This window comes from Salarias fasciatus, chromosome 13 (genome assembly GCF_902148845.1).
Source record: "Salarias fasciatus chromosome 13, fSalaFa1.1, whole genome shotgun sequence".
NCBI lineage: Eukaryota > Metazoa > Chordata > Actinopteri > Blenniiformes > Blenniidae > Salarias > Salarias fasciatus.
In genome coordinates, this window is record NC_043757.1 from 9443533 (window position 1) to 9469259 (window position 25727).

At 42.7% G+C, this 25727-nt stretch overlaps 1 protein-coding gene across 10 annotated transcripts in view; it reads left to right on the top strand.

The window, feature by feature from the left end:
- Window positions 1-25663, top strand: part of LOC115399063 (mitogen-activated protein kinase kinase kinase kinase 3-like) — a 40484-nt gene extending 14821 nt beyond the window's left edge. The window contains exons 8-35 of one of the 10 annotated variants that reach the window (XM_030106218.1): window positions 100-172; window positions 501-632; window positions 849-911; window positions 1015-1096; window positions 1486-1602; window positions 4184-4262; window positions 4435-4493; window positions 7775-7837; window positions 9742-9794; window positions 10032-10070; window positions 11899-11973; window positions 14304-14355; window positions 14496-14877; window positions 16399-16505; window positions 16908-16949; window positions 17149-17233; window positions 17339-17418; window positions 17547-17607; window positions 17854-17971; window positions 18129-18187; window positions 18539-18642; window positions 18752-18923; window positions 19017-19085; window positions 19175-19267; window positions 19512-19582; window positions 20221-20276; window positions 20447-20500; window positions 21047-25663. In XM_030106218.1, the coding sequence (XP_029962078.1) occupies window positions 100-172; window positions 501-632; window positions 849-911; window positions 1015-1096; window positions 1486-1602; window positions 4184-4262; window positions 4435-4493; window positions 7775-7837; window positions 9742-9794; window positions 10032-10070; window positions 11899-11973; window positions 14304-14355; window positions 14496-14877; window positions 16399-16505; window positions 16908-16949; window positions 17149-17233; window positions 17339-17418; window positions 17547-17607; window positions 17854-17971; window positions 18129-18187; window positions 18539-18642; window positions 18752-18923; window positions 19017-19085; window positions 19175-19267; window positions 19512-19582; window positions 20221-20276; window positions 20447-20500; window positions 21047-21134 (2528 nt within the window). In that variant the 3' untranslated portion in view covers window positions 21135-25663. The remainder of the gene's footprint in view (window positions 1-99; window positions 173-500; window positions 633-848; window positions 912-1014; window positions 1097-1485; window positions 1603-4183; window positions 4263-4434; window positions 4494-7774; window positions 7838-9741; window positions 9795-10031; window positions 10071-11898; window positions 11974-14303; window positions 14356-14495; window positions 14878-16398; window positions 16506-16907; window positions 16950-17148; window positions 17234-17338; window positions 17419-17546; window positions 17608-17853; window positions 17972-18128; window positions 18188-18538; window positions 18643-18751; window positions 18924-19016; window positions 19086-19174; window positions 19268-19511; window positions 19583-20220; window positions 20277-20446; window positions 20501-21046) is intronic. The other 9 variants (XM_030106219.1, XM_030106224.1, XM_030106225.1 and 6 more) reach the window with 9 other exon arrangements.
- Window positions 25664-25727: the final 64 nt, after the last annotated feature.

Consider the following 25727-nt stretch of genomic DNA (forward strand, 5'->3'; position numbering starts at 1 on the left):
GGTGCGTTTGATGTGCTGCATTTTTTCTCCTCTCCTGTTCTTCAGGTGATCTCTCTTTCATTGTTGTCATTCTCTCTCCTGTCTTTTTTTCTTCTTCAGCCGACTTCGGTGTATCAGCCCAGATCACCGCCACTCTAGCGAAGAGGAAATCTTTTATTGGAACTCCTTACTGGTGAGCTGTGGTTATTTTCTTCATGCAGCGTCATGTTTGAGATGCAGTAGTCTACGTTTCCTCTTTTATTACTGAAGCGCTGGAGAAGAGAAAACCAGGCAGAGTCCCACACGGGGAGGAAAAAAACCCAAGAATGAGTAGCGTTTGTAGGTCATAAGTCACTGAGGATCATATCAGGGTCATATTCAACAGGGGAAGTACTACAAAAAAATTCAGCCTTCAGTAGCTGTTTAATTAACCTAATTTAATTTTGGAAAAATGAGCACACTTTAAACGACGGTTTGTCTCACCATCTGTCTGTCTTCCCCCTCTCTCTCTCTATCTCCAGGATGGCGCCTGAAGTAGCAGCCGTCGAGAGGAAAGGAGGCTACAACCAGCTGTGTGATATCTGGGCTGTGGGCATAACTGCCATCGAGCTGGCTGAACTCCAGCCGCCCATGTTCGACCTGCACCCCATGAGGTAGAGGAGTGTGTTGTTGTGCCTGTGCAGAGTTGTTGCCATGTCCCACCTGGATTATTATGAAAGTATGAGTACAGCAGATCAGATGTAATCGACATGAAATAATGCTGACGCCACTTTGATTCATTTCACCTAGTTTTGTTGTAAACGGAGACTCTTCAACCGCTGTTTAGAAGAGATTTTAACATTCATTTGTTGTTTTTCTTCCCCTCACAGGGCTCTGTTCTTAATGACAAAGAGTAATTTCCAGCCTCCTAAATTGAAAGATAAACTCAAATGGTAAGCTGCAACCCCTCACTGTTAAGTTCTCATACTTTAATCAAATCTGTTTGCTGCCTCTTTAATCCGCTCTCCTTTTTATCTGCCTCTTTTGGACAAATAGGACAAATAACTTCCACCATTTTGTCAAACTTGCCCTGACCAAGAACCCCAAAAAGAGGCCCACGGCTGAAAAACTACTACAGGTGAGTGAACTTATATATGAACAATCTAACTGGAATGGAAGACAAAGTTTTTCATAAGTTGCTGGAATTTTCAGTAGCTATGATCTGGTTTATAGGAGGGGTGTCAAACATAAAGTTTGTGTACGAAATCCAGCAAGCAAGAAGCTTCAGTCCAGCCGGCCAGACATTTCAAAGAAAACTTTATTGAACTTCTTTTTTTTTTTAACTAAACTATTTGTTAAAGAAACAAAGTGTTTGGCGCTCCAGATTCATCATATTAGCAAAACATTCAGTTATTGTGGCATTTTATTTGTTAATCAACCAAATCATCGTTTTTCCCTCTTCTAAGTGGAATCAGGGACTTTCTTTTGAAGTAGATGATCGTTTCTTCTCCTCTGTTCGTTTTGCAGCATCCCTTCGTGTCCCAGCCTCTCAGCCGGACGCTGGCCATCGAGCTGCTGGACAAAGCCAACAACCCCGACCACAGCACCTACAACGACTTTGACGACGACGACCCCGAGCCAGAGGTAACCTTTGACCTTCTCCAGATGATGAATTCATGAAGATAATGTGTCATGAAGCTCTTGAGCAGGTCGGCAGTGACATGATGATGATTTGCTGGATCTTGCTTCTTTTCCTTCCCCTTGAATTACGTCCTTGCTCCTTACTTGTTCTATTGAAGTTCTCCTCCATCTATCATCATCCGCTCTTCGCCAGCCGTCCTTCCTTACCCCAGCACATGTGACTCATTCCCTGCTCTTTGTCTTCCTCCGTCTCCCTCTGCCCTCTCTTTCTGTTTCTCCTCTCTCGCATCTTTTCTCTCGTTTGTTCCTCACCTCCCTCTTTCCGCTTTTTTTCCCTTCTTGTAGCACTTCTCCTTACTCTTTGCCTTCCTCCGCTGCTTCCTCACCCCTCCCTGTATTTCTCTTGTCTTCTTCTCTCTACCTGTCCTTCGTCACCTCCTCTTCAGTTTAAGTACAGGGGTCATTTCCTACCCATAAGCCCCGGTGCCCGGCGTGCGCCCCGTTTCGCGGCCCGTAGGAAGGTACCGGTGTCTGCTGCAGTGACGTCCTTCTAACACAAACCGCTCGGAGACTTGTTTTTGTGTTTGGAGCGGGACCGCCGAACTGAGTGAACAAAAGTGGATTTCCGTTGAAGCCAGTGTCTGCTGCTGTTGCCATGGAGGCCGAGAAGCGCATGCTTGGTTCAACATGCAGAAGAGATTTTGTTTTCTTTTTTTTTAAATCCTCTTTGTTATATATTACAGTTTTTTTGTCACAGATGAGGCTACAGAAAAATAACCAAACAAAATTAAACAAGATCAATAATTTTAGGGATTAATGCCAATAGCTCAGTGCGCTCACACAAATTAAAATGCTGACTTAATTTACAAAGATTTGCATGATATTTCAAAACATTGATCTGTTTTATTAAGATATGCATCAGTCCATTAGGTTTACTCTATGCCTTATTTTATTAATAAATCAGAAATATGGATTAATTTTGAAGCCAATATTAGCTTCTAATATGATTATGTACATTTACCACACATACACTAATACTGCCTGCCCTGCCTCCATGATAACATCAGTTTTACTCACTGGAACATTGTTAAAGTCACTCAATTCATTTCAGTTCTGTGGAATCTGTTTGGATGATACTGTTTATGTTCAATATATAAAGATGGCTTCCAAAATGTTCATCAGACCTATGTATATTACAGTATATGCATCAACAGTCTTCACATAGTATGTTTTGCCCGTACTCAGGATTTAAGACTTTATAGCAATTTAGACTAAATCACTGTAAGTGCTGACATTCAAGAATTTTATTTTGAAAAATCAGTTGTCTCAATTAACTCTGATGATTCATTCATGCTGTTTGAATGTCTCAATTTTCTCGATTGCAAAAGATAAAAGTCTCATGGTTGGATAAAAACAAATATTACATATGGATATGGAAGCTGTCTTTATAAGTTACACTGATTACATTGAGCTGTGGTGATGAGAATGGATTTTAATGTAATGGCTTTGAATGTAAGTCTAGATGTAAACTGCAGATATTGACCATTGAACTTTTCCAGTGTTGGTTTGTCCTTGACGATGCCTTGCGAGCATGTTTTTGCTGTGAGTTTATCTTCTCTCTGAAACTGAATGATTTAAACAAAGTTTAAAAAGAAGAATTGACATTTTTCAAAGTACATTATCTCCTTATAAACTGCCAGGGTTTATTTTGAGGATATATACAAACATTAGAAAATTCATAATTTATATTTGTTACCATGGAAACCAAGAACCAGTGTTTCTATTCCAAGATTCTGACGAGCTACATGTTGGTTTATGTGATTAAAAAAGTTGATCCCTACAACCTTATATAAAGTGTCAAACATGTGACCTGTCGGACAAAACTGGCCTGCAAGAGGCTCCAATCTGGCAACCGGGCAAATAGTAAAAATTTCAAAGAAAATGATGGCTTTAAAAAAATAAAAATGGACTTTACGTTGAGGTATTAGTAATTGTTCTGGTTTGTGATAATGTACATATCTTCATCATGTATAGTCTGTGACACAACAAAGAAAAAAGAAATATTAAGGTTATTATGGTATTATTTTACTGGTCTCTCCCACTCAAGATGACACTGGGTTGTTTGTGACCCCGGAACTAAAATGATTGACACCCCTGACTTAGTATGTGTAGTGGAGGTTAACTATGAATAGGATGAGTCAAACACCGAGAAGAACATCCCCCAACAGGGATCAGTAAAAGAAGTAGGAGAAGCATAATGTAACGTTGTAGATGATATCGCAGCTTTGCGGGGTCCCAGTATTTTTCTTCAGAGACCGACGTGTTGATGTTGTTGCCAGGTTAGGTTTGTGTTTTCTCTGACTGCGTTGCTATGGTGTGGCCGTCTTGTTGCCATTTGTGGTTGGCTTTTGGATTTTGCTGTGTCATCAAATCCCCCCACAGGAAATAGCAGAGGGATTGTTTTTTTTTTTCTCTTCTTTTTCAATCCTATTGTAATCTTCTCAGGTCCCATGTAAACTACTACATTGTGTACAGGCTTTGAGCAGCTGTATGACTCTGTGTGTCTCCTTCTCTTTCCTGATAGTCTCCGGTCTCTGTTCCTCATCGTATCCGCTCCACCAGCAGGAGCACCAGGGAAGGAAAGACGCTGTCTGAGATTAACTGTGAGTCACTGCACAAGGTCGACGTGAACAAATACAGTCGCAGTTCAGTGTTTAACGCTCTCCCTCGTGCTTCTTTTCTCTCTCTCTCTCTCTCTCTCTCTCTCTCTCTCTCTCTCTCTCTCTCTCTCTCTCTCTCTCTCTCTCTCTTTTTTAATTGCCTTCTCGTCACCAGTTGGTCAGGTGAAATTTGATCCCCCCTTAAGAAAGGAGACAGAACCTCATCATGAACCGGTGAGTTATCAGATGTGGTCTACTGTATGTTTGAAATTTGTGTGAGTGAGTTTTTTTTGTTTTTTTGTTATGTTCCTTCACCTGTACCGGCATGGCTGATCCTCACCTAATCACCGGAGGCACCCTGATCTCTCTTTGTCTTCGTCACTCTGTGCTGAACCAAACCTGAAGCCCAATACACACATTTGAGTAGGACTCAGCTTCAAAAAAGCACAATAATTGTCTCCAATCTTTATTTATGTGACGATTTTCAGACAGTGACTGTAACTCAGGTGCTTAATGCACACGTCAGAACAAAAATTGCTTGAGGTCCCGTTCACAAGACAACAATTGACTTAAAAAGATGTTTTCCTTTTAGAGAATGTTCACATTCAGATGGAAACATTCTGAAAATGATCTTCATGCTTTATACACACAGAGAACAATACCCTGTAGACATTCAGGCATCTTTGTTTGTATAAGAAAACTGTTTCCACATGTGATCCAGATGATGATGATGTGGTGAATCGACACTATTGGAGCAGCGCTGTTGAATCCAAACGAGTGAGCAGCATAAACAGCACCTTGATTTACTCATTGTTATTGTTGGACTTCTCACACATGTGCACAACTATTTACTGCAACTGAAATGCCCATGTGCATGAGCAGAGTTTCAGAAAAGTTCTGTTTTCACTATTTACATGGAGACAGATTTGGCACTATATTGCTCCAGTGGAGCGAAGATATGTACATTTTTTTCTTTTCTTTTTTTTGTTGGTCTGGTGGCCCTGAAGCTCCAACTAGCGGCAGGCTGCTGCAGACAGCTGACCAGCCCTGTATGTGAAGAAGACACCAGTTGGTTTAAGACGGAGGCCTTGTCCAGACGACAGCACTGTTTCATGTAACCACAATAACAGTGTTGTTTTGTGTGGATGCAGATCTTTCCTGCACTGATGCCATGTGGACAGGAAACTTTTTCAGAATGACGGGCAGAAAAAACATTGTTTTGGCTCGTGTGGACAGGGCCTGATGTTCCTGGTGCCCACAAGAAAGTTTGTAGAAGTTTACTTGTTTAGCAACTAATCACAGGAATCCTTCAACATTTTAAATGATCAATTCCAAAAGCATTACAGAAAGACCTGGAAAGGTGAATTTTAAAGCGATACTTCAACATTTTGGCAAATTGGCCCATCTAGGGCAATTCGGTAGTCATTTAGAACAGCATACTTACTTTTTTTGTGAGGGCGAGCTGTTGTTTATTCAGCGGTGCGTCTGAGGAGAGCTTCACGGCGGACATAATGGAAGTGGACGGTACAGTTGCTTCCCTCGTCAAACTCATCAAATACACAATCCAACAACCCCAAAACACACTTTGGTGGACACGTTATAATCCGCACATTCACTACGCTGTGAAACACCAACAAATAATTTTGTAGCATTACGACATTGAAGCAAATATTGGGAACTACTTTTTCTTTTGAGATCACTACGCCCAGACGCCATGTTTAGTAAGTAGTTCCGTTTTAGCAATCTTCGCAAAAAAAACGCTCAATCTCGTAATTTTGCATTAATATTTCACAGCGTAGTGAATGTGGGGATTATAACGTGTCCACCAGAGTGTGTTTTGGGGTTGTTGGATTGTGTTGGATTGATGAGTTTGACGAGGGAAGCTACTGTACCGTCCACTTCCATTATGTCCGCCGTGAAGCTCTCCTCAGACTCACCGCTGAATAAACAACAGCTCGCCCTCACAAAAAAAGTAAGTATGCTGTTCTAAATGACTACCGAATTGCCCTAGATGGGCCAATTTGCCAAAATGTTGAAGTATCGCTTTAAGTAATTTTTTAAAATGTTAGGTTAGAAATCGGGTCAGGTACATGTAACACACAGTGGCTGTAATCACACGGCTGTTGTTCCAGTCCACTGGAGGAATAGTGTTTTCAAATGTAATAACAGTGAATGCTGGATGGATCGCATGTCCCGCCCCCTGATAAAAAATTGAAATACTTGTGAACGATTTCCTTCAGCCTCTTCCTCCATGGACAAGTTAAAAACGAGGCTGAATGGATTCATTCACTTGAAGCAATAACTGTAACGTCCTTCCTTATAGCCTTATATGAAACTGACTGACTGCTCGGGAGCTACTATCAACACAGGAAATGTTTGAAATATTAGCTTTCAGGTCATAATGTCTCTCAGCTTACAGGCTTGGACGGTCACATGAACCAATAATCAGGACTTGCTTACATTTTTAGCATTTCAGACAGAATTCATGTTTTATTTCAGCACAAGTAAAGGTCTGTTTTTAACAGAATATATATATTTATAGAGGAACTTAAGAGAAATAGAGATCAGGTCCTTTCGGTGGCCCCCTTTCGTCGGACTTCACCACTTTAATTCATGGCTGCTTGCACTGAATTAAACCCGATGTCCCCGCACCATCACAGAGGAACTGCAGAGAAGCTTCAAAATGTTTCCTTTTCTGAGAAACAAAAGTTAATTTGTACTTTTAAAGTTGCAAAAAACGTGGACACCTAATAAGCACACGGTTCATGCACTGTCACAGCGTCCAGTTATCTCTCTCCTCCCTCTCTTCCTTCACGCTCTTTTGTCCCTCCTCCACACTTTCCCCTTTCCTCTCCCCTTGTGTCTTCAAATTGAAAATCCACCTGAAATCCCATCAACTCTTCACCTGTTCCTCCTCTGTCCTTCCACCTCTCTTTCCGTGAATTCATTCACTTTGATCAAACGTGATCAACGGTGTTCGTCTTTCATCACCAATCGTCAGTGTCGTCCTTTTTCTCGAAGCTAATACACCAGTCTCTTGCCCAAAGATACATCCAGTTGAGTAAATGAAAGCTTGTAGTTCTGGCCCGAGAGCAAAGTCTTGATTAAAGCTTTATGAGATTTTAATTGCACGACGATCAGCTGCCTATTACTTTCTCATGGTTTCCTGGAGGCTACAGAAAAGCACCAGTTACATATTTTGTAAGCCAGCCTGTCCTTTTAATCCCTCTGTTCTTCAGTTTTTGCTGATTTTTAACCACCAGCCTCCAAGCAATCTATAATTTTTTTTTTTTTATGCTCCGATCGATCCCATCGCCCCCTTTAAGATTAATATTTCCGCCTCCACCGCTTCTGTTCTGCTGATCCATGAACTTCTCAGCCCGTTTCGGCCTTAATCCATTTTTCACCTCCATCTTCGTCTCTCCTGCCTCCATGTCTCCACTCCTCCCCGTCCCCTCCATCAGTCCAGGTTAATGTATTAACTGAGGTCTCTCTCGCTCTGTCTTGCTGACCAGTGTGATTCTGAGCCCTATCTGGACTGTGTTGAGGAGCTCTACTATACCGCGAGATCTAATCTGGTAGTACTCCTTCTGTCTCTCTCCCTCTCTCTCTCTCTCTCTCTTTCAGCCTCTCCCTCTAAGCCACCTGTCTGGACCTTATTATTTCCAATCTGTCTTCATTTCTAACCTCATGCCCTCCTCTTCTCCGTCCCTCTTCTCTCCATTTTGTTTCCAAAGGACGCCCTCTCGTCCTTCCTTTGGGCTCTCTGGCTGTCTGAGCCGCTGCTGTCTCTTGTTATATATATTTTTTTTCCTCTGTTTTTCAGAGTGCTGATTCTTTTGGCTGCTTGGTGTCTGACATGTATTTCTGTTGATTTTCACAGTGTTGGTGTATCTATTCTGGTCTGTCCATCTGTTTCTCTCCATCTTCTTCCTCTTCTTTTGTTCCCAGCTTTGGCTTTTGCCACGCTAACTGCTGCCGTAGTAGACACGGTGCTAGCGTTGTCAGTGACGTTGTTCATCTTTCCTTGTATACATATGTGTAATCAAATGAGGAAAGTAAAGTGTCAGCCCTGATATTAATGACTCTCCCACTCTCACATCTGGCTCTCACGTCCAAATTTAACTTGCACACATTAAATCTTTCTGTATTGTGTGTCACATTTATTCGACATGCGTCTTGGTTTTCCTCTCTACAGAATGTGAATCTTTCTCTCTCGTAAACTGTTTGCTCGTGCGTTCTCTAACCTCTGTCTGACCAACGAGGCCTTTTTTCACGTAGCGGCGTCTGTTGAGTGTCTGTTTTAGCTTTTGTTTGTCTCTGTTCATTTTAATGTATCTTTCCTTTTGCATGCATGTTGCTTCATGTCTTTATCTCAAAACAAAACTGTTTCTATGACACAGTGCTGGATTCACATTGTGGTTAAATGCTAATCAGATGTACATTCATCTGATCTCAAGCGAAGTCCCAAAGGAACATCCTCTGATTGTAGGGTTTGCTTCTTCTGGAAGGCAAATTTGAGTTTTTGATGAATTTATTAATTAAAATGCCACAAATACCTAATATTAGTCTAGCTATTAGAGGTCTAAATGTTTAACATTACTAATAATTTAAATAAGATTATTCAGTAAATTCAACTTTTTAAGAATTACATTGTTTTAAAACCATGTTTTGATATGCAGATGCTTATTGTAACTTAAACTGTGTGTATTAGCAAAGCTGGAGAGCAGATAACCACGCTCTGTTAAGTGTTTCCTCCTGAGCAAATAGCCAGAATTATCTGAAACGGTGCCGTTTTACCTGCTCTGGCAAGTTTTCTAAATCTAAAAAAAAACACTGAGATGACGCACTGTTTCTCAAACACACTGCACATAATTCTGCAATGCTTTCCAGTTATTTCATGAAATATTTTTCATCAACACAAAGTTCAAAACCATAAAACATCTTAAAACTCAGGGATTCCTGGAAGCCATAAATTCATTTGACAGGTCACTAGTTCATGTTGTTGCTTTCGAAAATATCAAATTCTAAAACAGCAAGAAGAAACATTGCAGCTCTTTTCGAGGAAAATTCAGCGTCATTGATGTCGTCGTGATTGGTCTATCTTCCATCTGATAAAATGCTAATATGTTGTCATTAGTATTGATCCACGATGTGAACCCAGCAAGAGTCAGATCTGCACTCCGACAGTTACCTGTACATTAGTGAAAGTCTGCCTAATAGTGAAGCTGCTGCTTCCACTGGTTCTAATTGTATTTCCATCAGTCTGTAATAAGTGTGGGCCCAGCAGCTGCTTCAGCTCTCGTTTGTTATTTGAAGAGGGCTTTAGTGGTAGACATTACTGCGAAGTGTGGTTTACTGCCTCACTTGGGCCATGATCTACAGCCTTGTTTATACAGAAATTAAATACTTAGCAGTGCTTGAAATGAGCCGGATCTAAAGCACTGTGTCACAGTTGTAATGCTGCTTGTTTGTCTTGCAGGATCTGCAGTTGGAGTATGGCCACGACTCACCAAGTCTGCTGGGAGGAAATAAGTAGGTCTCCCTTTGTTTTTTCCTCTCCTCCTTCACATTCATCACTTAATTTATTAAGTAATCATTCAGACTGAGGACGATTTTGAACAAAAAGGAGACTAATAATTTCATGCAGCAGGTTGCACGGTTTATCCACAGTCGTAAGTTTCCTTTAATGATTGATTATGCTGTGTAAGGCAGGGAACAGAAGTTTTTATTCGCTGCAACAAACCGTATTTGTTCTCTTCATCTGATCAGGAGTCTTCTCAAATCTGTGGAGGAGGAGCTGCAGCAGAGGTAAGTCAGACTTCTCTCCCTTCCCAGAAACTCCAGAGAGTCCCTCGGTCTGCCGGTGTCCTAACCACGCCCACCCATCAGCCAATCATTAACGCCAGGACTAATCGGTGCAGTCACACGCAACTAACGCTCCCGGGAATAACTTCAGGCTGTCACACCTCTCTGCGTTTTGGGCTCTGCCGGGTTTCATTTTTTCCTCCTTCTGCAGCTTGCTTCATGCTTTGATGTCATTATGAGAAGGCTGTGCTTTATAGAGGCATCCTGCAGAGCATGGCTCACACACAAACACACAGACACACACACACACACACCACACACACACACAAGACCACACACATGCACGTCCTGCCCAGGATGCAGTGGGTTTCATTAGAGCAATTAATGCGGGGAAATCTATGAAGAAATTCTTTGCACAAAAAGATCAATGATTGCTGTTCTTGTGCGCTGCTGTTTTTTCCATGAGGCGGTCCGATGAGATAAATGTGTTTTGCTGTGTTCTCTCGTCCACAAATATCAGTACTTGGAAGAATAGAAAGGATATAAAGGTTGTCTCTTTAGGGAAAATAGCAAGAAATGCAAACCAAAATCAAATCATACAGTTCGTAGTTTAATATGAGCTACAGGCCAACCAACCTACACTTTCCTCGGGATTCTACCTTCTTTTTTTTTTTTTGATAGCGTTTTATTAATTTATTAATTTATTTTTACTCCTTGTGGATTTTACCAGATGTATCCATTTGCCCACCCACAGGTTAATATATCATGCCCTTAGTTTGAGGTTAGCAGTTCCAGGGTTTGCTGGTTTTTGTGTTTTCTGGTGGTTAAAGCTATGGTTGGAGTGGTTGACGGTGGTCCGGCTCCACTTTCAGTCTTTTTCGGATTAGACAACATGAAGCTTGGAATTAACTTTTTTTATTTTCCTTAATATGTGAGCTGAGCTGTAACCGGTCAAAATGAATACTTTATGTTTGCCATAAGTGTTTAGACACATTTAGTGGTCTGAAAATGACATTTCCATCTTTTCTGTTGTCAAAGCCCATTAGTAAGACTTGAATAGTGTGGCCCTGATAGTTATAATTAATCAGTAAAATGGTTCTTAAGAAAGAAGGCTGCATTCAAAGATACTTCAATTTTATTTCTGTGAAATCTCACATATGAGGTGATTTGACTGAAAAAGGATCAGACTGATGCTAAGAAAGCGTCTTATCTCTTGAGCTTTAGTCTTTAATGACATTATTTTGTCGGGGCTGTTGACTCTCAGTAGTTAGTGTGAGGGTGGGATCCCGCTCTGTGTTTGAATTCACACTGATCAACAGAGGCGACGCACACACTTCTGCTTTTTAGTTGAAGGACACAGTTTCAGCGTACATACTGGCTTGTCGTCAGCTTCCAACAGAAACCTGGATCTTTGTGTCGGTCTGTAAGAACTGTAAGGATTCAGACAGCCGGAGGAGTGTCACTGAGGAAGTAATCAGTATTTTCTGCAGATTTGTGTAAAAAATTAGATTTCTTTTTTCTTCCTTCAAGATTTGTGTGTTTGTTGTGTGGTTACTATCTTGCCGAGTCCTTTCAGATGTGCCCAGCTTTTAGGGTTAGAGGTAGTTTGTAAACCGGGCTTCACACAGCTCTCCCTCCCTCCCTCCCTCCCTCCTTCCTCTGCCCTCTTCCTCCTTCCTCCTGCTCCTTCCTCTCTCTGTTGTCGTCCTCCCCCGTCTCCTTTGCCTGCACCCTCTCTCCCCCTCTTTCGCTCTCCCCCTGCCATAAACACCCCCCCTCCTTCCCCTCCTGCGTCATTTCTTCCCCCTCCTGTCTTCACCTCCTCTCCCAGGGGCCATGTGGCACACTTAGGGGATGATGAGGATGAGGATGATGATGGTGCAGATGATGATGAAACTCACACTCAGTAAGTTCCCCTCTCAGTCTTAGAGCGAGAAGCCTCTCCTTCCTCATCCTCGCTGCCTCCATCTTCATCTTGGTCTTTAAAGGAATGAAGGATGCGGACGATGAGGAGGAGGAAGGCTTCCCGTCCTCGCCACAGTTTCATCCACGCATCTCTGTGCAGCACACCCCACCATCACGCCACACAACGCCACCTGTGTTTGCGTGTGTGTTCACCGCCTGTCTTTTTCATGCTTTTACTGCTGTTTTGTGTGGAGTTTTTAAGCTACTTACAGAGATCTTATCTCTGAGAGATTACAGGGAGCTATTAAAGTGCTTTATCTCTTCATAACTTAAAAATCATAAGAAGAAGCTGATGAATTTAGAACATTTGGATCAAAAAGGGACCAAAAAAAAAAAAACTCCACCGCAACAAAGCTTTAATGTTTGCGACATGTGAGACTGTGACGCGTCGCTGCATTAAATGATTTCACCATGAGGTCTGCGTTCGGTCTCGTTCCTGGAAGTGCGCGGTCCTCATGACCTTGTCGTCATATTCGCTGTCTTGTTTTGTTGTCCGCTCGCATCGCCATCTGTGTGCCTTCACGCCGCCGTCTGTCTTCCCCACTGCCTCTACAGAACCCTGGATCTGGCGTCCAGCCTCGTCCCTCATTGTTTAAAAGCCAAACGTCTGCAGTGTGCCAGACTGTCCTTTCTTCGCATTTTTACACCGTAGTCGCAGAGACCTTTTGTGCTTTTTATTTTAGGATTTTCTCTTGTCTGTACTTAAAGTGCAGCGATTTTGAAAAATCGAAAGAACCAGAATCTATCTTTTATGTTTTCGAGGATTAAAAGATATTGGTATTAGGGAGTGAATCTTCAAATTAATCCCAAAGACGTTTTCAGTGTCTGTTTTATAAATTGTTTATCAGTGAGCCTGTTTACATGATCATGGAAAAGTGACGATTGGTAGTCATCGGGTAAGAGGAAAATAATTCAAATTGTTTTCATGCACTTCAGATACAGAAACCCATGTTTCAGTATTTTATTGGACTTCTTTGGGAGTGTCCATTTTCATTTAGTCCTTTCATTTAAAAAAAAAAAAATCTAAATTTGGGTCTTCTTCCATCCAAAGTGACTATTGGTAAACTATCATTTCAGTTCCCTACAACTTTTGAAGAGACGTGTACATTCTTTATAAAGTGAAATAAATCAGAATGGCAGGTTTAAGTGTTTCAAAGTATTGGAGAGATTTCTTACTGTGTTAATCAGAATTTTCTCAATCCAATAACTGTGATAATCTCTTCGCATTATCCTAATTGATGACATGAATAATCTCCAGAATTCATGCCATGTGGGGATTTCCAGTGTTCATGTGAACAGGCTCAGTGTGTTATTAAAAAAAAAAAAAACACTTCTTTTTTTAAGATAAATGTTTCATCCCCATTGATATTTGTCAGGACAGTGATCGTAGAAATGTAAATTGCTGTTCTATAGGTCTTTTTTTTTTTGTAGGTATAGACCCAATGATGGACATAGAAAGTTCGGAATTAGTTGCTCTTATTTTGAAACCATTTTGTTTGTGGCTCTTTACTCCTTCACATGAACCTTGGAAGACCTGTGATTGCTGCAGATTAGTGTTCTTACTGATAAAAGTTTACATTTTTCCCACTCCTTTGATGGGGGGTGCAGTTTGTCTATTTTCTGGCATCCATTGTCTTTTCTTTCCCTTTTCCGATAAACTTCCAACCTTTGTCCATTGTCAGTGATCTGCTCTGATTCCTTATCGATCAACTAACAAAGTCTAAATGCTTAAAATGTCTGGTTTAAAGTCTCTGAATATCAGGCTTTATCACTTTTGTTTATTGTCGCTGTCACTGATATTTAAACACATTAAAATGTGTTTTAAATTGAGATATTAGAGCATCGTAGAAAAACTGATCATGTTTCATACGCTTGCTCGTTAATCCCTGATGTTCGGGGAAAGAAAAGGCAGATTGAAGCTTCTGTTCTCAGAGACTTTACTCGCTCTTCTCCCTCTTTCCTCCGTGTGTCTCACACTCCCGCTCTCTATTTAGCGATTAACCTTTTGGGACCTTCCGTCTCGCCGTGGCTCCACCTGTCATTTCAGTGTTAACATCCACTCACTCCATGAATACCGTTACATACGTTTCCTGTGCGGATGAAGACATTTAAATGTGCTGGATGTATATTTAGTGATTAAATCAGTCTGATAATGTAAAGTGGTTTTAACTGTAGCCGCAGTGCACAAAATCTGTCATGTCAATGCAGATTTTCTTTAATGTGGACAACGGTTTTTGATTGTGTTTTCCCTCTAATTTTGTCCGCCTGTAGCAAATCCAGCACCATCATGAGGCCAAAGGTCCCGCCTCCGCTTCCTCCTAAGGTAAGAACAGCTCAGTTTTTTTTCCTTTTTCTGCAGTCGCAGGTTTTAATTTATCACGTTATTGTTTCAAGAAGCTATTTTCGATACAGATAATGCGCCAAAAAAAAAAAAAAAGTTTCACCTCCTTTCTTCTCCTCCAGCCCAAGTCCATCTGCTCGTCCCAACAGCAGCCAAAACAGGACGACAGCCAGTCGCACAGCGAGGACGACGGCGGCGGCGGCGGAGGAGGAGGGACCATCAAGCGCTGTCCGGCCCCGGAGACGCCGAGCCCCGCCCGGCCGGCCTCCAACGTCCCCCCGCGGCCGCCGCCCCCCAAGCTGCCGCCCCACCGCCGCAGTAGCCTAGGTAACGAGAGCCCCAAGCGCAACGACGTGGAGCACTCTGCCCCAGAGGATGATGGGAGCTTTAGGCATTTCTGGGAGTGGCTCCACACGCCTCACACAGAGGAGGAGCTGGAGGAGGCGTGGGAGGTGCTGAAGGAGGTGAAGGAGGAGCAGGAGAAAGAGGAGGAACAGGAAGCGAGTAAGAGCAGCTGATTGGTAGATGGATAGTGTCCGCAGACCCTGTCGTCCCCTTCCACTGACTGTGTGGTCTCCCATTAGTCTCCCCTCTAGTCTGATTTATTTGTTCCATTAACAAAACCGCTTCTTTGCATTTTTTTTTTTTTTTTTTTTTTGTTCGTAGCTCCTTTCCGTTCATCAGCTCCCCGCTCAATATAACTGTTTGTCTTTCAAGTCGTAATCGCTACAGCTGATCGGCGTCGTATAATCCAATCAGCCAAGACTCCTCGGAGGAAGGCGGAGGAGACGCTCACTGGCTACGCCGGAGCAGAAACGCCAAAAAAAAAAAAGAAAAAAAAACTACATACAGTTTTTGTTTTAATACTCCAAAACATCTTACGATTTTCTCCACTGAAGAAACAGAAACAAATTAAATCTACTTTACCAGCAGAAGTATTCAAGCGTTTTGTTGTAAAGTCTGTTTGAAGGAAGCCTTAACGCTTTGGAAACATTTACAGAATTCAGTTGCTTTCATATATTCAGCAGATGTAAGGCACGGTGTTTGGATTTAGAGGTGGAAATGTGCAATTTATTGTGGTTGGAGAAGCAAAATGCTAATGGCTGTAGAGCGGAGTGGAAATCCAGCCATGCAGGAACTGTCTATTAGACCACATGAGACAAAGTCAAACAGAGCTCCGCTGACGCAAATGTCGGGGTTTTGATCTCCTGATTGCCACAGAGAGAGAGAGAACCAGTTCGTGTCACACACCTTTGTAACTTTTACGACCAAAAGAGCTGTTTTTTTTGTTCATTTTCCACTAGAAAATCGTAACACAGTTGTGGATATATAACTTATTGCTCTTTGCCAATTTGGGTTCCGTGTTGCATTCATGGAATTTAGAAATGCAAGCAAGACTTTTTGAATAATTAAACATGACTTGAACCAAATATAACAGGAAACTATTGTGACCAAAAAGGAAAGCTGAACAATAAATTTCATGTGTGATATATTTTTACTCTGCCGTATCTCCGGTGGGACACACACCCCAAACTCATTTAAGTCACATTCGTTACATCCGGCTTCAAAACTGTCATGCAAGAAAATAATGATTTCCTGAAAGCCACATGGCTGCAGAGCCAGCGGTGTGTGCAGGCCCCCGCTTTGCGTGTTGGAGTCACACACTCGGCGGCCTCTTGTGTTCTTCCTGCCGGCCTGCTCCCTCCCTCCGCCCCTCTCTCTGCTCTCACTAGTTTGTTTTGTTGTGTTTTACCTTTTCAGTTTAACTCTTCTCCGTGTGCTCGCTCCTGCAGATTAGATTGTGTCCATTAATACCAGCAATCAGTTAATGTGTGTGTGAGTGTGTGTGTGTGTGTGGACTGTCCTTCCGATGTTTCCTGAAGTCAGCGTCTGTTTGCATTTACTCACCCGTCCTCAAGGACTTACACACCTACACTCTGCAGGCTTCTGTCGCATTCACACACACACTCATGTATGTGTCTGTGTTATCTGTGTGTGTGTGTGTGTATGTGTGTGTCCTTTTAGGTAATGGACTCAACTCGCCCCACAATGGCGAGCGAGACAGTCCAGCAGACAGGCAGTCCACAATGCCCCCTAGTGTCCCCATACGGAAAGACAGGAAGGACGTTCCGGTAAGATGATCGTGGTGGTTTGGTTTTAATTATGAATACACACAATAGATAAAATGATAGTTTTTATCACCAGCTTGAGTTGTAAATACGCAGTGAAGATAGTGAACCGTACCAGAAAACATGTACAACAGTATTTACAATACAGTATAAACACACAATGAAACAGTTTAAGGAATATAAAGTTAAGTCATACTTGGGACAACAGGTACATGGTTTTAATGACAGACATTTTCTAAGAAAATTAGAATTATTCGATGTAATACAACACTGTTATTTACATAAATTCAGATCAGGAACACAGAATATCACAGCAGTTCTGGGGTTTGTGTGGGAAACTAGTCATCATCTCATCAGTGCTTGTATTCAAGCATGTTTTTTTAAACGAGTTTCCTTTTGCCTCAGAAGCCGATCAGTAATGGTCTCCCTCCAACGCCCAAAGTCCATGTGAGTATTTCTCTTTTACTTCTCTTATTGTAAGAATTCATGTTTTTAGTAGTTGTGAATCCCTAACGCTTTCAGACCTGATTTAAATTAGAGTTGAACTGTTCTCGTACACATCCAAGTTGAAAGTGTTCCTCTCTTTTTCTTAATACTGTGGTCTGAATCCATTTCACACCTGGAAATGATCTGGTCTCGTTTGCAGATGGGTGCGTGTTTCTCCAAGGTGTTTAACGGCTGTCCTCTGAAGATCCACTGCGCCACGTCGTGGATCAACCCCGACACCAGAGGTAACCCAGCGGAACACGAACTCCCGGCTCTCAGGGTTATTTAATGAATTAAATCGGTGTTGATTGGTACAAGCAGCTGACTCCTGCACGTTGCTGCGATTTCAGACCAGTATTTGATATTTGGAGCTGAAGAGGGAATCTACACGTTAAATCTCAATGAGTTACACGAGACCACGATGGAGCAGGTGAGAACGTATTTAGAAGTTAACAGTAATACATTTTCTCTTCCCGGGCTGTGAACGCTTTTCTTTTTGTTATTGTATCCTGCTTCGGTCGCTGCTCCTCACTGTTTTTCACTGCGATTTGTCTGCAGCTCTTCCCTCGACGGTGTACTTGGCTTTATGTCATGAACAGCTGTCTTCTCTCTATATCTGGTGAGTTCCAGCACACATCTGTCTGAGGCCAAGACCAGCACGACTATTTAAACGAGTTGAAATGCAGTCCCACACATCTTGATGTGAGAGAGAGAAATGCATCAATCTCTCACAATAATGATAGAATTATCTCCTGTCTGCTATTCACTGAGCAGAAAATACATTTTCTGTATATTAATGTAAATAATATTGAAGAAGATGTATTGTTGATCCTGAATGAGCAGCATGGGCCTTGTCTTCTTCCAGGAAAAGCCTCCCAGCTGTACTCTCACAGTCTGAGCGGGCTGTTCGAACAGGCCCGACAGTTACAGAAGCTGCCAGTAGCCATTCCCACACACAAGCTGCCTGATAAGATGATTCCCAGGTAAATCTGCAACCTGCAGGTTCATTAACTGCACTGTCTGTGGTTTGAAATGTTTGATTAGTGATTAAGTTTGTTCCGCACAGAAGCTTAAAACCTTGACAACAGAGCAAAACGCTTCGGTCCGTTTCATTTAGTTTCCTTCTTTGGCTGATTACAGGAAGTTTGCTGTGTCCAATAAAATTCCAGACACTAAAGGATGCCAAAAGTGCTGCGTAGGTGAGTCATCAGAGCTCCTGTGACTGTAAACACGGTTTGTTTAAAGGATTGTGTGTGGAAGTCTCTCCTGATGGATTCAGACAGCAAGCTCCAGAGTTTTGTATTTTTGTTGAGTGAATGTAGAAAGAAGTGTCACAGGTCATGACAGGAAGTTTGTTTAGATATTTCAGTGGATTTTGCAGCAGAAGCTTTCATTTAAATTGGCTTCATGTTGAGGTTGGAGTCTTTTCATTACATATACTTTGCACCTCAACAAAGTAAAACTTCAGAGTTTAAATTTGAGGGTTATCGTAGCACCGCTCGGCCCCTGAACTGAAATGCGTTTGACACAACCGTGTTGTTTGCATGCAGTTCGTAACCCGTACACAGGCCATAAGTACTTGTGTGGAGCCTTCCAGTCCAGTGTCATGCTGTTGGAGTGGGTGGAGTCCATGCAGAAGTTCATGCTCATCAAGGTCAGTTTTTTATTTTAATGATAAATTCCTACAAACACAAACACCACGGATCGATAACTCTGACACTCCTGCTGAACTGACCCCTGCCTCTCTTCTCCTCTCCTGGCAGAACATCGACTTCCCGCTGCCATGCCCGCTGGAGGTCTTCGAGATGCTGGTGGTCCCGGAGCACACCTACCCTCTGATCTGCGTGGCGGTCAGTAAAGGCACCGAGCTCAACCAGGTGGTCCGATTTGGCACCGTCAACCCCAACTCTACCTCCTCCTGGTTCACTGAAGCAGGTGCGAACCCCGACAGGTTCAGCAAGCACAGCAGGGCAGGAATACGAACAAGAAAAAACAGAACTCTTCCTTTTTCTTGGTGTCTTTCTGCAGACACACCGCAGACGTGCGTGATCCACGTCACCCAGCTGGAGAGAGACACCATCCTCGTCTGCCTGGACAGTGAGTCGCGTCTTCACCTCCTCCTGATCCTCGTGCAGCTTCAGTCTTTGCTCAGTTCTTCAGTTTCACTCTCCCACGTCTCTGAACAGGGTGTATAAAGATCGTGAACCTCCAGGGCCGGTTGAAATCCAGCAGGAAGCTGTCCGCTGAGCTCACCTTTAACTTCCAGATTGAATCCATAGGTAAAGCAAAAACACACACACACACACGTCCGTTTTCTACTCACACGCTCACATTCGCATGTGGAGAAGATACTAACTCCACACAGAGAGTCAGAGCCGGGACTCGAACCGGGGATGAAGTCCAGAGAATAGAGCGTGAAACACTGCACCACAGAATCACACCTGCTTCGTAACGTCTTGACATTCTGTAACACACACTGCTTTGTCTCTTTTCACTTCAAGAGTCTTCTTGTTTTTGTCTCAGTTTGTCTGCAAGACAGCGTCCTGGCCTTCTGGAGGCACGGCATGCAAGGACGGAGTTTCAAGACCAATGAGGTGAGACTGATGAGCGTGTTATCCTCTGGCGAGGCGCCAGCGAGGGAGTTTATGAAGTTCATTTCTATGGCTCCAGACACATTCCATAATCTCTCCCCATTATCAGTTTGTGATTCAAAGCTCTGGTTCAGAAACTGTGAATGAATTAATCATGTGTGGTGTATGTAGGTGTGGATTTGTTAGTTCAGTTACTTCCTCCTTTTTTCACATTCACACTGTCTGCGTCTGTACTCTGAGTGGGTTAAACCAGGAGAGTTTCTTCTCTTTCGTCTTTCTTTCTACTCAGTTATGAAAGAAAATACATTGGAACAAATATTTTCTTAACCATCCTCCTCAAAGAGACTGTCTCAGTGAATACTGAACTCAGATTTCGTTGTATTCACAAATAATTGAATTGAATTATTTTCGAACGCAGAAACTCGTGATGGATTTGTTCGCTTTATCTGTGCAACCTTTTGTTTCGTTTGACGCTGGATTTTCGTGCAGCTTCAGTGTGATTTTCCACAGTGTGCTGGTGACAATTTGATCAGCTGCTTTCTCTGCAGTTTAAGTTTGCAATGAATTAGTTTAGAAAAGAAAAGTCTGTTCTGTAAATGTTTCAACCAACCCTGAGTTTGTTTTCTCTTCTCATTCATTAGATCACTCAGGAGATCTCAGACAGTACGCGCATCTTCAGACTACTGGGATCAGACAGGTGAGACTCACTCTCTCACACACACACACCAAATGTTTCCCCCACAGGTGAGACTGGTCCTCCAGGCGTGACCCATATCTGCGGTTGTGGACCCCACCACGACAGAAACACAATAACACACACACACACGTTCAAATGTTTAACGTCCTCTCTGATGTTTCACGCGGAAGACGCGCCGACGGTCGAGACACCGAGGCGGAGGAGAAAGGCCTGACTCGGCGCAGGTACCCCTCCCCCTCCCTCTCAGCCTCCACACTCTGCCTCTTTCTGTCGGGACGCTCCAGGTCTGCTTCCTTGCTGGGAAAAGTGTCATGCGAAGGTGAAACCTTCCCACCTGGTGAATCGTGAGAGTACAGACACCAAGAGCATCTTTGATCGGCCCTGGTCATCAGTTTGATTCATTCATTCATTTGATCTCACCCTGGATTGGCAGAACTGCCACAAAACGCTACGTCTGGATCATTTTGGTGTCTTTCCTCTCTGAGAACCAGAATACTCTGAAGTTATCCTGTTTGAAGATGAGCTCAGACAAGAATTAACCACTCGCAGACTTTTTGTCGGAGGAGGAATCCGCCGCTCGCTGCTGCCTTTTCCCCCCAGATAACAGGGTGTTGGACCGATATCCTGCTGGCTGGAATGAACCCGGGTCTCTGCCTTTACTCTGAAAACTAATAACATGCTAAAAAAGCGGGGATCTGGAGCAGAGTGAAGACGGCGTGTGTCTGATGTTGGAATGTGTGTGTGTGTGTGTGTGTGTGTGTGTTTCTCAGGGTGGTGGTGTTGGAGAGCCGGCCGACAGACAACCCGACCGCCCACAGCAACCTCTACATCCTGGCGGGCCACGAGAACAGCTACTGAGAGACGCACGCACGCGCACACCGAGCCCCCGCCTCCCACGTCCCGCCATCGCCGCCGCGGACAGAGGAGGAAGCATCGCACTCACCCCGCCCCTCCCCCACCCCCTCCCCCTCCCCCACCCGGCCGGGAGCCGAGCAGGTGCCGATCCTCCGCTCGCGGGCGTCAAAAGTGCACAGCAGTGTTATATATGTGTATAAGTGAAGTGTGTTGTGTTAGAGCAGCAGGCTGTGGATCCGTTTTGGGAGTCGGGCCTCTTTTCTTATTCTTTTCTTTTTTTTTTTTTTTTTTTCCCCTTCGTTTCTTTCGAGCTCAGAAAGTCGAGGAAATTCCGCATCTTTAGAAGAGCGACTCCACCTCCGAACTTGTACTGATATCACCCCGCCTCCCGCTGCGCCCCACGCACCGGGGGGTGAAAAAGAAAAGGAAAAAAAAAAAGAAAAAAGCTTCCAGTATGGGAATTTGACTTCGACACTACTTCTACTACTAGCTCCACACATACTAGTACTACTATTACTACTGCTACCGCGCTTCAGCTTCACAGACGGGCCGTCTTGCACAGAAAATCCTTCTTCCTTCCTTTTCATCGTTCATTACTGTCTCCAGTTTTTTTTTTTTTTTTTTTCTTCGCGTCTCGTTTCATTTTTTAACTCCCCTCTTATTTATTGTGGCATGACGTAACTTTAACAGTCAGGATGGCTTTCCTGTTTTATTTCTTTTCTTTTTTTTTTTTTTTTTTTATAAAATGACTTTTAAAAACATAAATGAAAACCGACTATAAAGCTTGGCCACTATCGCTAGCATTAAATTCCATTCACCACACCACACAAGTGCTTAATTGACCTCTATTTAATTGTTGTATATATAAATGTAGTATTTTTTTGACAGACGAACACTAAACAGACTGCTCGTGTAGATAGGCGTGTGTATAGTCAGAAACAGAGGAGCGGGCGGACACTCCGTTCCCGTGGTAGCTCCTCCACCGTGCGGCCGGCGGGTCTCCACCTCCAGTAATCCGATTACTCTCGTACCGGCGTGGAGTTGAGGATCGAGCTGGGCGGACCCCGATCGGCCATCTTCGTTCTGCATGCGGCGGCATCGTAACCTCCTGCTTGCTCGCACCATAGCGACTGTCGCCGGGGCAACAACAGTGGCGGCGTTCATTCGTTTCCGGTTTGTGTTTCCCGTTTTCTTTTTCCGTCTTCTTTTTTTTTTTTTTATGCTGTTTTAATCAGACGTCTTTGTTCGATCTTTCAACCCTTTTTTTATTTTATTGAACCACTGGTGTTAAGAAAATTTGCACAGAGGAAAAAAATGTATTTCATAAGCAAATGTGATGTCGTTCTAATATATGACCTTTTGTGTGTGTGCACAGTGTGTGCATGTGTGTGTATGCGCGTGTATGTTGGTAGACATAGGTTGTGCACATACAGGGGCATCATGTGCGGATTTGATCTTTTAAAAGGAGAGTTGGGCCGTTGAAGCAGAAAGCGGGAAAGTTGGATGGACACAGAAATTAAACTAGCGTTTGATTTTCAGTCGTTTAATATTGATCTCGCTTTAAGCAGCAATATTTCTTCAAATTTAAAGATTCAAACTAAACATATTCCCTTTTCTAGAATGAAGTGTCTGTCTTTGAACACCATTTTAAGCACTTCAAATTTGGCCTTTTCTGTGCAGATTTATAATAAATAAAATGAGGATTCGAACCCGGTCAAGACTTAACTTTTTCAAAACTACAAAGCAGAATATTTGCAATCTGTAAAGTTTATTTAAAAAACATGATAGAAATGTTTTATGGTTTGAAAATGGGAAAATATATCACAAGTTTTTAATCTCCAGCAGTCAAGTAGCTTTCAAATGCTTTTTCATTTCTGTGTAAGTCTGAACATCTTTCTCAGTTTTATGGATTTTGAGGTAAATTTCCCATCATCTTATTAAAGGTCGACATCTGTACGAGAGCGCACACTTGCATGCATGTCGATACACACTGTGTGGAGTGTGTCAGAGAGAGAGAGAGTGTGTGTCTGTGTGTCTGTGTGGCCGTATACTACCAGTCTTTACAAGCTGTGACTCGAGAAGTGGCTTCAGAGGACTTTTTTTTTAACACTAGTTTAGCTGAATTTATTGACTTCACACAGAAATCTTCCACAGCTGGAGCATTTACAGCTCAGTTTCCAGAAGCGTCTTTCGTTTTATTGTCATTGGAAGTGTGTGTGAGAGCGAAACCTGCAATACACCAAACACAGAACTAAGGAAATGTAACGACGTTCACACGGTTACTGTGGCAAAAGTGCTGCTTCTGATTTTACCTGGTGACTGTAATCCTTCTTCAATGGGACACTAATGTGTGATATCTCAGCTGAATATGATTCAATTTAAACTTTACTGATAATCCAAATGAGACGAGACAACAGCCTGCGATGTGCTGCTGGCTTAATTTATCCACCAATAATTGAATGAATTGACAAAAAGTAAAAAGATCCATGGTTGAGGCAGAGTTCTGCTCGTCATGGATCCTTATTGATTTCATATGAATAGTATGCTCTCCAGTCTGCCTTTTTTGGCTAAAACAAGCTGCACAAAAACTACAGAAAGTCATTTATTTGCAAGAAACCTAGTGTTATGTATCATGACATTTCTTGCTGAAGTGTTACGTTGTAATAACTATGCTGTAATGCGATAACATATCAAGAAAATTGGGTTTTATACGTTTGCAGTCCTCAAATTGTTAAAGTTTTCGATCATTATTAACTTATTCTTACTGGTATGTATACCATGAAAAAGTCAGCCAGTTTCCCAGCATGCACCTGGCCCGTTCAGTCATGCAATACATGTTTGTGCCACATGATGGTGCTAAAGAAACCCTCTGCACAGCAGCGTTGTCCAAAAAAGAAGGCAAAACTCTGGAAACTGGGTTCAAAGAGAGGCAGTAGTGATGCAGTGTTCCATAGTGTCCCTTTAAAGATGGAAAAATCTGACTTTAATGATGAATCGCTGGAAATCCTGTTTCTGCTGCCATCTAGTGGTCTTTCTCACATTACTGTAAAATTTAATTTTGTGATCGGTTGTTACTGGAAAAATGAGAAAACAATTGGGCGTGTTGTCTGGAGTGTCCAGGGTGGTTCTGGAGGAAATCGCAACTGTCTGGACCCTCATATTTGGGTTCTTTGAAGAATGTAACAGCTTCCTGGTTTCTCCTCAACCCTGCGCAGTGGGATTTCTGTCCCAAAAAGTCCATGGTGTCAAAACTGCAGTGACAGGAGTCACTCTAAAACTCCTACAGCGTGTCCGCTGTGTGTCTCTGGGCTTTCAGAGGCGTGTTTTTGTTCGGAGTTGCCTATAAAAGTGCACCAGTGCCCCAATGACGGACGAAGCTACGCTCTCGCCGAAACGTGCTTCCTGCCAACATGCAGAAAGACAGCGTCATTTCTGAAAGAACAACACATAGAAATAAGAGTAAGGGTTTTAATTGTTTTACTGTTAAAACCAAATGAATGAATTTTCAAATCCAGGCTTGATTGATTTTACACATTATAAATATTTAAAATGCTAAATTCTGCTTATTTTATCCAACCGGGGAAACATGTATCTGACATTCCTTTTACATTTGGGGTTTGTTATTGTCAATATTTGTAGTGCAATGCCAAATTTTGTGGCGGAAGCTTGTTAAGGCCATAGGGAGTGCAAGATGTTAAAAAAATAAATAAGTGTGTGTGTCTAAAAGCAGCCGCCGGGCGCTTGTGAAAACTCTTCTCACTTTATGTGGAAGTAAACACAAGTCGGGTTGTGTGTTTCTCATAAATGTTCACTCTTAATGGACTCAGAATTTTAAATTTTCGCTGCACAGATGATTGTATTTCTGAATTCTGTGTGATTTTAGCAGATAGTAAAGAGATCATAATAAACCAACACACTGCTGTTCTGAGCTGCGGCGACTAACAACCAGCAGAAATACAGAAATTCTCTCTCAACTTTCCTTTATCCCCACATAAAACACTACAACAGCAGCTTGAGCCTCTACTTCCTGACGGCGCCGAGAAGCCGTCACTCCCGTCTTTTAGGGCGATCAGCGTCACTCAGTGTAGCGGCCGATAAATCCAGGAGCCGTTTCAAAACCCCGCCGTCTGTGAAGCAGCAGAGGTCTGTTCCTTCTGTGGAGTTCACGGCTGGAAGCGTATTGACTGAATTCGTGTTTTCCGGCTTCTGGAGGCTCCTCCAGGCGTCTCCGCTCCTCCTCGGGATCACGTCGGTTAGAAGTTTCGAATTTTCACTAAAGAGTCAAATCAGCATTAATGTCACTTCTCCTGGATCGCTTGTGAACTCCACCTGTCTGGTGCTTGGAGCAGATGGATGTAACCCCCTGTAGCCCCCCCGATAGGTCACCTCTGTTCTGTCGCTGTCGTTCTTCATCACCTGGTTTCTTTCTTTCTTTCTTTTTTTTTGTCGTCTTTTTTGTTTTCATCATGCGATGCATACATTATGAAATGTACATATTGTAAAATAAAAATGGGTTTGTTTTACATACTGTATAATTGCCTATATTTTGTTTCAGAAGTGTAACAGATTTATGAGATGACAGGTTAACACATTAAA